This window comes from Camelina sativa, chromosome 9 (assembly GCF_000633955.1).
Source record: "Camelina sativa cultivar DH55 chromosome 9, Cs, whole genome shotgun sequence".
NCBI classification, from domain to species: Eukaryota; Viridiplantae; Streptophyta; class Magnoliopsida; order Brassicales; family Brassicaceae; genus Camelina; species Camelina sativa.
Window position 1 is genome coordinate 38082731 of NC_025693.1, and position 12248 is coordinate 38094978.

The 12248-nt window shown below is 33.6% G+C and overlaps 2 protein-coding genes across 2 annotated transcripts; one reads left to right on the forward strand and one right to left on the reverse strand.

Moving 5' to 3' along the window:
• Positions 7908 to 10560, forward strand: LOC104773687 (alcohol dehydrogenase-like 4). Its single transcript, XM_010432318.1, has 7 exons — positions 7908 to 8020; positions 8170 to 8306; positions 8404 to 8453; positions 8584 to 8915; positions 9635 to 9717; positions 9823 to 9898; positions 9994 to 10560. Exons 1-7 carry the CDS (start codon positions 7987 to 7989, stop codon positions 10422 to 10424), a joined length of 1143 nt encoding a protein of 380 aa, XP_010430620.1. The 5' UTR covers positions 7908 to 7986; the 3' UTR covers positions 10425 to 10560.
• On the reverse strand, positions 10720 to 12145 carry LOC104714841 (phosphatidylcholine transfer protein). Its single transcript, XM_010432319.1, has 4 exons — positions 11955 to 12145; positions 11793 to 11876; positions 11530 to 11611; positions 10720 to 11405 (listed from the first exon to the last, which is right to left on the reverse strand). Exons 1-4 carry the CDS (start codon positions 12075 to 12077, stop codon positions 10984 to 10986), a joined length of 711 nt encoding a protein of 236 aa, XP_010430621.1. The 5' UTR covers positions 12078 to 12145; the 3' UTR covers positions 10720 to 10983.

Sequence of the window (12248 nt, forward strand, 5' to 3'; positions counted from 1 at the left end):
ACCCGAGCAGGAGGATGAAGTCAACCTGGAGAAGAAATCGGGATTGGGGAGCCGAGATTGCAGCGAGACGTTCAGGAAGGGTTTCGAGGAATTTTAGTTTAAATAGCAGATGAATGTGAAGGACACAACACATGTAATCAAGCTCAGAGCGAATCAATAGAAAAAGTGAATACAAAAGTCCAGTTCGTTGTTTTTCATAGTTCTAAGTCGATTTGTACCGAAAGTCTGCCCAGATCTCATTTTACAAACTTATTTTTCTAATTGTTGTTTCTAGCCCCAACAGATACCCAAAAAGAAAAGGAGTTAATTGGGCTATAAAGAATACGTCGAATCAAACTATATTGGACCAAAAGAGAAGATCGAGTGAGTAAAATTTAAGAAAGAGCTTAGTTAATGGGTCTATTTCAATCCCATTAAATCCTATAATTTGCAAAAGAAAAGAAAGAAAGAAAGAAAGAAAAAAAAGTGCAATGTTCTGCGGGACATCGGCGTCTTTTTCTTTAATAAAAAACGCATCTCTCACCTTATTTTGAAGTCTAAGTCCGAATTTGGCGCCAGTAGCTTTTTTTTTGGTTTAACGTCAAAACTCCATATATTATTTTACGATAAAAAGATAACTAGATAACAACTAGCCCGTACTATGTGTGGAATAATTAATTATTAAATATTTTTACTTATTTCTTCTCTCTTTATTAGTTAATTAAAAATTATTATGTAATTTAATTAAATAAACTAAAATAATGAATATTATCTAAATAAAGTAATAAAAATAAATCAATCTATTTTTTTAAAAAAATCTTAACCTTGAATTTTAAAATTATTAACCCTAACATTATTTGTTGTTTTTAATTATAAAATCTAAATACTGATTATTTTTTTTATAAATTCAAACCGACATATAATATTGTCTAATTGTAAAATCTAAACTTTAACCACTCTTTTATAAATCCAAACTAAAATATAATTTTTATTTAATTGTCAAATCTAAACCCTAATCTTTTTTTTATGAATCCAATCGATATATAATATTTTTTAATTGTAAAAACTAAATCCTAAATCCTAATCAATCATTTATAAACCCAAGCCGATATATATATATATATATATATATATATATATATATATTTTAATGGTAAAATATGAACTGTAACCTCTCTTTTATCTCAAACCAACATATAATCTATATATAATAGAAAATCCACTTTTTTGTGTCAACTTTTAATCCAACGGATGAGATTAGTTCCAGTTTTAATCCAATGGTTTAAAATTATTAATCGTGTCTTTTCGTCGCACCCTTATCTTTCAAAAATCACACCTCTTAGTCTTTGCATATCTTTGTTGTACCTCCTGGTTTCAAAAATCACATCCTTTTAATTTCACACCTCTATGTGTTACACCTCTTTGTTGTACATTCATGTTTCACATCTATTAATTTTTACAACTTTACATTTCACACCAAATTTCGAAAAATTATTTTCTGAGTACTAAAGAATTGTATTATTGATGTGTTTTTTTAACTTTCAAGCATCAATCTCTAATTCAAGGTAATTTAATATTTTTGCTGCGAATGACCTGTAGTGTTTCTCGGTTAGATTATTATTACTGTTAGTCAACACTATTAAGTTCATACATTAATCTTAGTTTTGTTAACTTTTAGTCTCTTCAAAATTTTTAGCCTTTTCGGTTTTCATGTTTTTGCATGGCTAATGTTATTAAGTACGTGTGCCATATTTTTTGCATGGCTAATGTTTTTGATTCTCAATGTGCAGATTTTATTTTTTGTTATTTTTTCTAAAAATTTAACATTTATACCATGTTTGTTAGAAAAAATAAATATGTTAAATAAGAAGATATATAAAATTATAATTATACCATGTTTGTTAAAAAATTTGGCTTATCCGTAGCTCTAGCATCACTGCATATCATCATGCCTCTCGTATCTTGGTTTTGGTTTTTCCAGAAAGTCAAAAAATAAAATCTGCACATTGAGACTTGTGTTTCTTCGTTGCATCCACAACTTTGTTAATAATCTCAAAGTTGCAAAGTTTTGGTCCAACAATTGTGTTTCTTCGTTGCACCCCCAGCTTTTCATGTTGGCACCCGTTAGTTTTCACACCCTTTTGTTTTACACCTCTTTGTTTATATAAAGTTGTAATGTTTTGATCCAACAATTGTGTTTCTTCGTTGTACCCCTAGCTTTCAATGGTTGCACTTGTTAGTTTTTGCACCTTTTTGTTTCACACCTCTTTGTTTTCACACTTTTTGTTTTTATATATATACAGATTTTTATGGACTTTGAAAAGAGTTGTTGTTCTTTGAGTATGATTAATAATCTCACTCTTTGTTAATAATCTCAAAAGTTGCAAAGTTTCGATCCAACAATTGTGTTTCTTCGTTGTACCTCCAGCTTTGTATGTTGGCACCAGTTAGTTTTCACATTCTTTTGTTTTACACCTCTTTTTTTATATAAAGTTGCAATGCTTTGATCCAACAATTGTGTTTCTTTGTCGTACCCCTAGCTTTCAATAGTTGCACTTGTTAGTTTTCGCACCTTTTTGTTTCACACCTTTTTGTTTTCACACCTCTTTGTTTTCATACTCTTTATTTTTATATATATATATACAGATTTTTATGGAATTTGAATAGAGTTTTTGTTCTTTGAGTATGATTAATGATCTCACTCTTTGTTAATGATCTCAAAAATTGCAAAGTTTCGGTCCAACAATTGTGTCTTCGTTGCACCTCCAGTTTTCTATGATGGCACCTGTTAGTTTTCACACCCTTTTGTTTTACACCTCTTTGTTTATATAAAGTTGCAATGTTTTGATCCAACAATTGTGTTTCTTCGTCGTACCCATAGCTTTCAATGGTTGCATTTGTTAGTTTTCGCACTTTTTTGTTTCACACCTTTGTTTCACGCCTTTTTGTTTTCATACCTTTTTGTTTATATATATATACATATTTTTATGGATTTGGAAAAGAGTTTTTGTTATTTAAGTATTATTAATGATCTCACTCTTTGTTAATGATCTCAAAAGTTTCAAAAACTCGATCCAACAATTGTGTTTCTTGATTTCAATATTTGCACTTATTAGTTTTTGCATCTTTTTTGTTTCACACGTCTATATTTTCATATTTTTGCATCTCTTCGTTGTACCCCCTTCTTTCAAAAATCACACCTATTAATTTTTTCACATTTTGTTTCACACATCTATGTTTTACACCTTTATATTTTACACCTCTTTGTTTATTATATATAAACTTTTATGGAATACAAAAACAAGTTCCGAATTTATTATTTTCTGAGTATTTTTTAAACTTACAAGTTAATAAATAAAATCATAGATTTATATGTTTATATATTATAGCAAACTCACTTTTAGGGGTCAATTTAAATATAACATATGAGATTATTTTTATTATCTCATCTAACTGTTTAGATTTGTTAATGATTTTAAAAGTTGCACTATTTTGATCCAATAATTGTGTTTCTTCGTCGTACTCCCAGCTTTCATTGTTCACATTTGTTAATTTTCGCACATTTTTGTTTCACACCTCTTTGTTTATATATATATATATATATATATATATTTATGGACCTTGAAAAGAGTTTTTGTTATTTGACTATTGTTTAATACCTCCAAAAAATTCTGAGTATTATTTTCTTTCAATTTATTAATCAATATTAATTTACTCATCTTTGTTAAAAAATTTGGATTATTTTATTTATTGATTCATTCATCTAACTTTTGTTCGGTGTCGTTTTCCATCTAATTGTATTGATCATCTCTTTCAAGTATTAATTTAGGTAATTAATTGTAATTTCTAATTTTTCATAGATTTATCTTTTTAGTCAATTTGGTTGGTTGCAGTTGCAGCTATGAGCTCTTTCTCCCTGATTATCTTATTATTTTTTTATAAATTTTGATAGAATAATGATTTAAATTTTATTCTATGTGAATATCTTTCAAAATTGATTATCTGAGTATGATTCAGTAAACCTAGATTTACATATCTTTAACATAATTCTCTTATTGTCACTGAATCGATTTTTCATTTATATATATATAACAAATATTTTATTTAACTAATTTGGTTAATTCATCTTAGTCATTATTTATGATTTTTATATTATACAGTTAAAAAATTACCAAAAAATTCATTTCGAAATGTGAAATTAACAATGTTAATCATTTCAAGTTTTCACTTTCCCGTGCGGTAACGCACGGGCCGACATCCTAGTTCCTTCAATAACAAACATATTTCCTTAAATTTTTAAAATTTATATGAGGAATTATATACAAATAGATGTTGGTATACAAGACTTATTTGAGAAATAGATAAAATAGATGTTGAAGTGGTTTGATAGAAAAAGAATGAATCTTACTCTTTGTTTTTTTTTAAAGATAAATCTTACTTTTATATATAAGGTTATTCAACATGAACCATTCGCGTATATTTGAGAAAATTCAACAAGACTTCATCAATTAGTCAGTACCGTAGATTCTTATTTTAAAAGTCTGGACGTACAAAATGATCCACTTATCTGAGGAATTTAACAAAACATCATCAATAGTCAGTACCATCGATTCTTATTTGAAAAGTCTGAACGTATAAAATAAAATGATCCACTTATCTCTGAGGAATTCAACGAGACATCATCATTAGTCAATTATGGAGCCTTGTGGACAGTCCACATTCGTAAGTTGTGATCTTTTCTCTATTATGGAGTCTTCTGTGAGCAAGCCCGAGTTTACTGTGTTTAGGGAACAAATAGTAAAAGCTAGATAAACGGTGAGAAATAGCCAATAGGAACAAACTTTTTTAATTTGTTTTTTTTGGTGTGCAACAAATAGTAACAAACTCAACAAGTGTGGATAATAGTACAAAACATGCAAATTATGTGAAACAAGAAGTTAAATGCTAATTTAGAATGTAAATAACTAATAAATGTTAACTATTTTTCACATTAATTCAGAGTAATCTCAAATTATTTATATACAATATATATATATATATATATATATATCTGGTTTTATCTTTAATATTTTTTTTAACAATACATCTGACATGATCTGGAGCGAACGGGAGTATACCACAGCAATCACAGCCAACCACGCTTCAGTACAAGAAAAGTGGTTATTAATAGCATATGAAGATAGCGGTTTATACGTGTCCGCTATGTTTAATATATGTCTACTTTTTCCATAGCACTTAATGAGGAAATCATAAAGGTTACTAATAAGATAGAACTGATTGATCAGCCACGTACACGGGAGAAAACAACAATAAGATCAGAGGTAAAAAAATTTGACCTCCTTTAATTTTTAATTTTTTAAAGTTTTGGGGTTACTAAGATCAATATATCTATCTTTGTAATTGGATGTATTAGTTGGAGTTGTTGATTATGCTGGAGTACTCTTGTTTACTTCTGTGGTGGATTGCTGATAATGAAGTTTTTATTTATGAATGCTAGAGTCTTGCTACCAACATGCGTGCTGGTAGCAAATGTGCTGCTAGTAGTAAGCAAAGGTGCAAAGGTGAAGTGCATCCTATTAGATTTGTGGTAACTCGGGAGTGAGAGTTGCAGAAGGCCGAGTACTGTCCTTTTCTAGATAACTATGCGTACTGCACTTTTCTTTTCCTGATCTTTTTGAGACATTATTAGTTTGTGTGAAAACTTTTTACAATCTTAAGTTTGTATCTTCGTTATATATATATATTTTATATATAGTTTGAATGAGAAATATAAACAACAAATTCAAGAGCAGAGATGAATTACATGGCCTTGTAAAAATTGCACTTATAAACTGTTATTGTAAATTTTACTATAACTTAGCAAAAGCGTTATCCTATGCGAATCTATAATAGCATAACTAAAACACTATGTAAAGATACATATCTATTATTGCGGTTGCGGGACATAAAATAGCGTACGTAAAAACGGTATAGTATCCTACTTAATAGTTAATACTATAGCAGCTATACAGAGCTATTAATACCCCATTTTCTTGTAGTGCTTGAAAATGACGATCAAATCCGATGGTCTTATTCTCACGTCACATTTGGAAAATGTTGAGCTTTCAAAATGATTTTTTTTTTGTCTGCAAATTGCAATACGCAAGTTTAAATACGCGTACTAACATTGATGAAACTAATTCAAAGTACTACTAAATTACAAGTTCTGGTCTGAGTTTTTCAATGTTATCTCTGTTACCGATTTGAGCAGACAGATGAAAACATGAGCATTGAATAGATGGGACATTCCATAGCCCCACAGACAAGTAAACGAAATAAATGAGCAATGGAGGGGTCAACTAATTACGTAAGAAGTTGAAACGGAACATGGACCTTGTCAGCCCGGAGAACACATTTAGTGACCCCATGCATGCAGGACCATATATATCCTTTTTTTTGTTTCTTATGATAATGTAGATCTCTTATTTTTTATTTGTTTGTCAGTTGTCAAGAAAGTTGAAGGTGTTACGTGTTAGATCCATGTTTCTTTAAAATTACCAAAGTATGTTAAACTATTCTCTTCCCTGTTGCCTAAACTCTATCGAACCTTATAAACTTGAAGCTCCGCGTTTAAGATTACCCTGAACATTAACTTTTTTTTGCAAAAAATTTCGGATTTATATTGATTTAAGGGACTATTATTACACACCCTGTGAGAAAAAGAAATAAAAATTGCCTTACCATGCACATTAACTGGTTAATACGTTGCCGTTGGTATCTCTTACCTATTCACTAATTAGCTTTTGTGCGTGTGATTAAAGATGTCAATTGGTATCTAAAACCATGGGCTGTCCTGTCCAAATTAATTTGGACTGGTTTTGGTTATTACCAAATTTAAAACGGTCAAATGGGCCTAAAACCAATTTAGCCCATTTATATATGGTCTAAACTAGTTTGGACGTAGGCTGTCCAATAATCCTAAAAAATTAGGGTTTTTACTATTTGGAGGATTTTTTTTTTTTTTTCGCCGCTTCTCTCTTTCTTTGTGTATTTATGAGTATTATAAGTGTATTATGAGTGTATTATGAGTGTATTATGAATTTATAAATCTTTAGCTTTATAATTATGAGTTTATAAACCTTTAGCTTTATAATTATGAGTTTATGAGATTATGAATTTTGCTTCAATCTGCAACCAATGGACAGACCAATTGGTCATGGTCCTATTTGGTTTGGACATATTTGGGTGTGGGTGTATTTGGGTCTTGACACATAAATGACCATAAATTGTATGTGTCCAAATGGACATGCCCATTTGGTTATGGACAGACCAATTTACAACCCTACGTGTGATCGTGTATATATCGAACATGATAGATGCATATATACTGTTAATTTCACATAAAAATAGAGACGATATATAGAAGAATATAAATAATCGTTTTTTAGCTCATTATTAATTGATTTTGAACTGACAGAATTAGTTTTACACAGTATTAAACATAGAAATGTGTAACTAAAAGAAATTAAAGTAAAATCCCGTTCGAGATGAATGAACCAAAAGATTCACCATTTCGAATGGCAAGATAAAATATATCATATTAAAAAATGAAGTTGATATTTGCTAATCAAAAAAAAGAGAAGAAAAGAAGTTGATTCCAAATAGTTATATATAGAAATATATATACATACNAAAAAAAAAAAAAAAAAAAAAAAAAAAAAAAAAAAAAAAAAAAAAAAAAAAAAAAAAAAGAAGAAGAAGAAACTCTCTACTATTGTCAATTAGTAGAGTTGAAAATCCATAATTCTTCTATTTATTTATTTATTTATTAAGAAGTACTAAATCATATATAACGAAACATTGTTAATTAAAAAAGTATTTTCTTTGACTATTATTTTTTGTTAATGAACTTAAATAACTATATATATATATATATATATATGGTGAGACATTCTCCAATCGCTCACTACCCTGTTTCAACTTTCAGAGCCAATAATAAAGTCATCAGGACTCAGGAGAGGCTTGCGGATGGAAACACAAGGCAAAGTAATCACTTGCAAAGGTACTTTTTGTATATAAAAATCTTTGTATGTATGTGCAAAGCTAAGTTAGATATATATATATATATATATATATATATATATATATTGGCTCCCAAAAAGAAGTTAAGATATACATATTATGATTTATGAGTGTGAAATGAATGAACAGCTGCTGTGGCATGGGGAGCTGGAGAAGCTCTAGTGATGGAAGATGTAAAAGTGGATCCTCCTCAGAGACTGGAAGTGAGACTTCGAATCCTCTTCACTTCCATCTGTCACACCGATCTTAGCGCATGGAAAGGCGAGGTACTCTTCATATATATATTTTCTTCTTCTTCGAGTAGCTAGCTAGCCCTTTCAATTACTACTTCTTCTTCTAATAAATCTCTTATCTTTTGGTCAGAACGAGGCTCAACAAGCATACCCTCGAATCCTTGGCCATGAGGCGGCAGGGTAAGTCAAATAAATCTGATGGATCTTTTTTTTTTTATTTATTTTATTTTATTTAAAAAAACACTTTTAGGTGATCGATTTAGAAATAAATGGACATTATGTTGTTGGATGGAAACCTTAATTGTTGCAGGATAGTGGAGAGCGTAGGGGAAGGAGTGGAAGAGATGAAGGCAGGTGATCATGTGCTCCCTATTTTCACAGGAGAGTGCGGAGAGTGCAGAGTCTGCAAGCGAGACGGAGCCAATCTGTGTGAGAGATTCCGAGTGGATCCGATGAAGAAGGTGATGGTAAGCGATGGCAAGACCAGATTCTTCACCAGCAAAGACAACAAACCCATCTTCCATTTCCTCAACACATCCACCTTCTCTGAGTACACGGTCATAGACTCGGCTTGCGTGCTCAAGGTGGACCCTCTGTTTCCTCTGGAGAAGATAAGCCTCCTCAGCTGCGGTGTCTCCACTGGTAAAATTAATTGCATCCAGTCTAACTCACTGTATAGATATGAATTTTGACATGTAGTTGCTTATTTAATGAACGAGATAAGTGTTTTATGGAATGAAGGAGTGGGTGCGGCGTGGAATGTTNGCATACCCTCGAATCCTTGGCCATGAGGCGGCAGGGTAAGTCAAATAAATCTGATGGATCTTTATTTATTTATTTATTTTATTTTATTTAAAAAAACACTTTTAGGTGATCGATTTAGAAATAAATGGACATTATGTTGTTGGATGGAAACCTTAATTGTTGCAGGATAGTGGAGAGCGTAGGGGAAGGAGTGGAAGAGATGAAGGCAGGTGATCATGTGCTCCCTATTTTCACAGGAGAGTGCGGAGAGTGCAGAGTCTGCAAGCGAGACGGAGCCAATCTTTGTGAGAGATTCCGAGTGGATCCGATGAAGAAGGTGATGGTAAGCGATGGCAAGACCAGATTCTTCACCAGCAAAGACAACAAACCCATCTTCCATTTCCTCAACACATCCACCTTCTCTGAGTACACGGTCATAGACTCGGCTTGCGTGCTCAAGGTGGACCCTCTGTTTCCTCTGGAGAAGATAAGCCTCCTCAGCTGCGGTGTCTCCACTGGTAAAATTAATTGCATCCAGTCTAACTCACTGTATAGATATGAATTTTGACATGTAGTTGCTTATTTAATGAACGAGATAAGTGTTTTATGGAATGAAGGAGTGGGTGCGGCGTGGAATGTTGCTAATATTCAACCTAGCTCCACCGTCGCTATTTTTGGACTGGGCGCTGTTGGACTTGCCGTAAGTTTTTCCTCTTTGTTTTATGTATCATCATGCAATCCATACTAATTGGGGTACACTACACACACATAGACTCACTCTTAATGCCGTGTTAATTGGAAAAAGGTGGCTGAAGGTGCAAGAGCCAGGGGAGCCTCTAAAGTCATTGGGATCGACGTCAACCCTGACAAGTTCCAACTAGGTATAAATCATAATAGCGTATTATTTGTACATGCATGAGACTGAGAGAAAATTGTTCCTAAATTAAGTAGCTAAGTGTGCTGGATGGATGAACAGGCAGAGAAGTAGGGATCAGTGAATTCATAAATCCAAAGGAGAGTGACAAGGCAGTTCATGAGAGAGTAAGGGAGATAATAGAGGGAGGAGTGGAGTACAGCTTCGAGTGTGCGGGAAGCATAGAAGCACTTCGAGAGGCCTTTCTGTCTACAAACTCAGGACTAGGAGTGACAGTGTTGCTGGGTGTTCACGCAAGCCCACAGCTTCTCCCTATCCATCCCATGGAGCTCTTCCAAGGCAGATCCATCACCGCCTCTGTTTTCGGAGGCTTCAAACCCAAAACCCAATTACCCTTTTTCATCACCCAGTGCCTCCAAGGTCTTGTCAATCTCGATCTCTTCATCTCTCACCAGCTTCCCTTCCACGATATCAACGAAGCCATCCAGCTGCTTAACCAAGGCAAGGCTCTTCGTTGCCTTCTCCGCCTCTAAACTGAATTGAATTGAATTGAACATCATCCATGCATTCATCATTCCATCCTTTTTCATGTGACCACCAATAAGAAAATCATGTCACCTTGAGGAACATAACAGATTTCTTGCTATAAGTCAGTCCCATTCTCCAACACATGATTGTATCAAACGGAAATTCAATAGAGATTGAACTGAAAATAATGAGAGTAACCAGGAGTTGAGACGGTGGGAGAAAATCAGACGTGAAAGTTCCTTCTTTCACAGCCTATCAGTCCTATTTCCATCATCTCACTCCACTAAAAGACTTGGACAATAATAGATTGATATGTTTCGTTTATTAACGCAGCGTGGAATTATCCGTACGCGCTCTCAGAAATTCAAAACTGAAAGAATAACTCTCGCTTCTTTTTCCCTTTGCTGTTACAAACAAGATTGATACATCCACCAAGACAAAGACTTTTTAATAGAGAGAGAGAGCATTTCTCTATTCAAATGGCCAAAGGAGATACCCTTTTACCTTTCCCATTCCCTCATGAGCTCTCTCTCTCTCTCTCTCTACTTACATGTACACTCTCTCCTACATCCTTTTTCCCATTCTTGCAAATCTTCTGGCTACTCCGAATATCACCGCCTTTGTCAACAACCCTTTGTCCAGTGTACATGCAAGCGCAATCGCCCCTCCCACCACCAGTATCTTCGGTATGTTTTTCCCCGTTGGCTTCTCTCCTGTAACCTCTGCTATCGAATCCCTCTCATTCATGAACTCCTCCGCACTCACTTTGGTGTTGATTTGAGCCATTGATGCGCTTGGTGACAAACCTGCTCCTGCTGCTTTTGCCCTCTGATATGCGCGCAAGCCTGGTTCAATTTTCTTCACCGCACCCCACATCCCCTGTCTCACCCCGAGCTTAGCAATCTCCCACGGTATTCCCATATCTTCATGGTGAAATAGTAGTACCTCACACGATGTCATCTCACCATCACCTCTTTTCGATTCAACTACACCATGATAATATATATATATATATATATATATATATATATCAGTCAATCTCAGAAACTAACAACACTCGAGAAAAACAGAGACAACTTGCTTGAGTGCATCACAATGGTAGTAGAGTACCTGCACGGATGCACCAGCTTGAATAGTATAAATCAACTCGCCTTGGCTTGTTTTGTCTTGGTACAGACGGGTATTGTACTCCCTGATACAAAATACAAGAGAATATACTTACTATAGATAGACGCATGAAAAAAAAAAAAAAAGGGAGAAGAGTAAAATCAAAAACAATATACAACAACGAAATCCAAAAGATGTAAATAGCTCCACTAGGGTAAGTTTGAAATAGGCTTGGTTACTAAACTAGCAGCGAAAGAATGGAATACCTTGGTAATGCAGTAAAACACTCGGCCAGCATCCCATATTCGACGGCCTATAATATACTCCCTGTCGCTACAAAAGAAGGGGAACTGAAGCGGAAGTTGTGAGTGAGAAGAGATGGGAGAAGAAGCAAAAAGAAGGTAGAAGTAAGAAACAAAGTGCCACACCTTCCGCACCCATTGCACAACCATAGTGCCCGTGTCCTTGCAACGCTCGAGAGTAGAAGAATACAAAAGCATATCATCCCACTTGGAACGGAACTCATCATCCCAAAAGAAGTCCCTGACCATCTCAGGAGTGGCATCCTCAAACACGGTTCTGCTACGGTACTGGGGAGGCCCATTCTAGAATCATATCATACAAGATGATTTTAAGGTATTGTAAAAAGCAAAAGGTAGGCGAAAGAGAGTAATCATAATAGATTAATAACTTAAAAAGGAGGGTACCTCAGGATCTCGCCT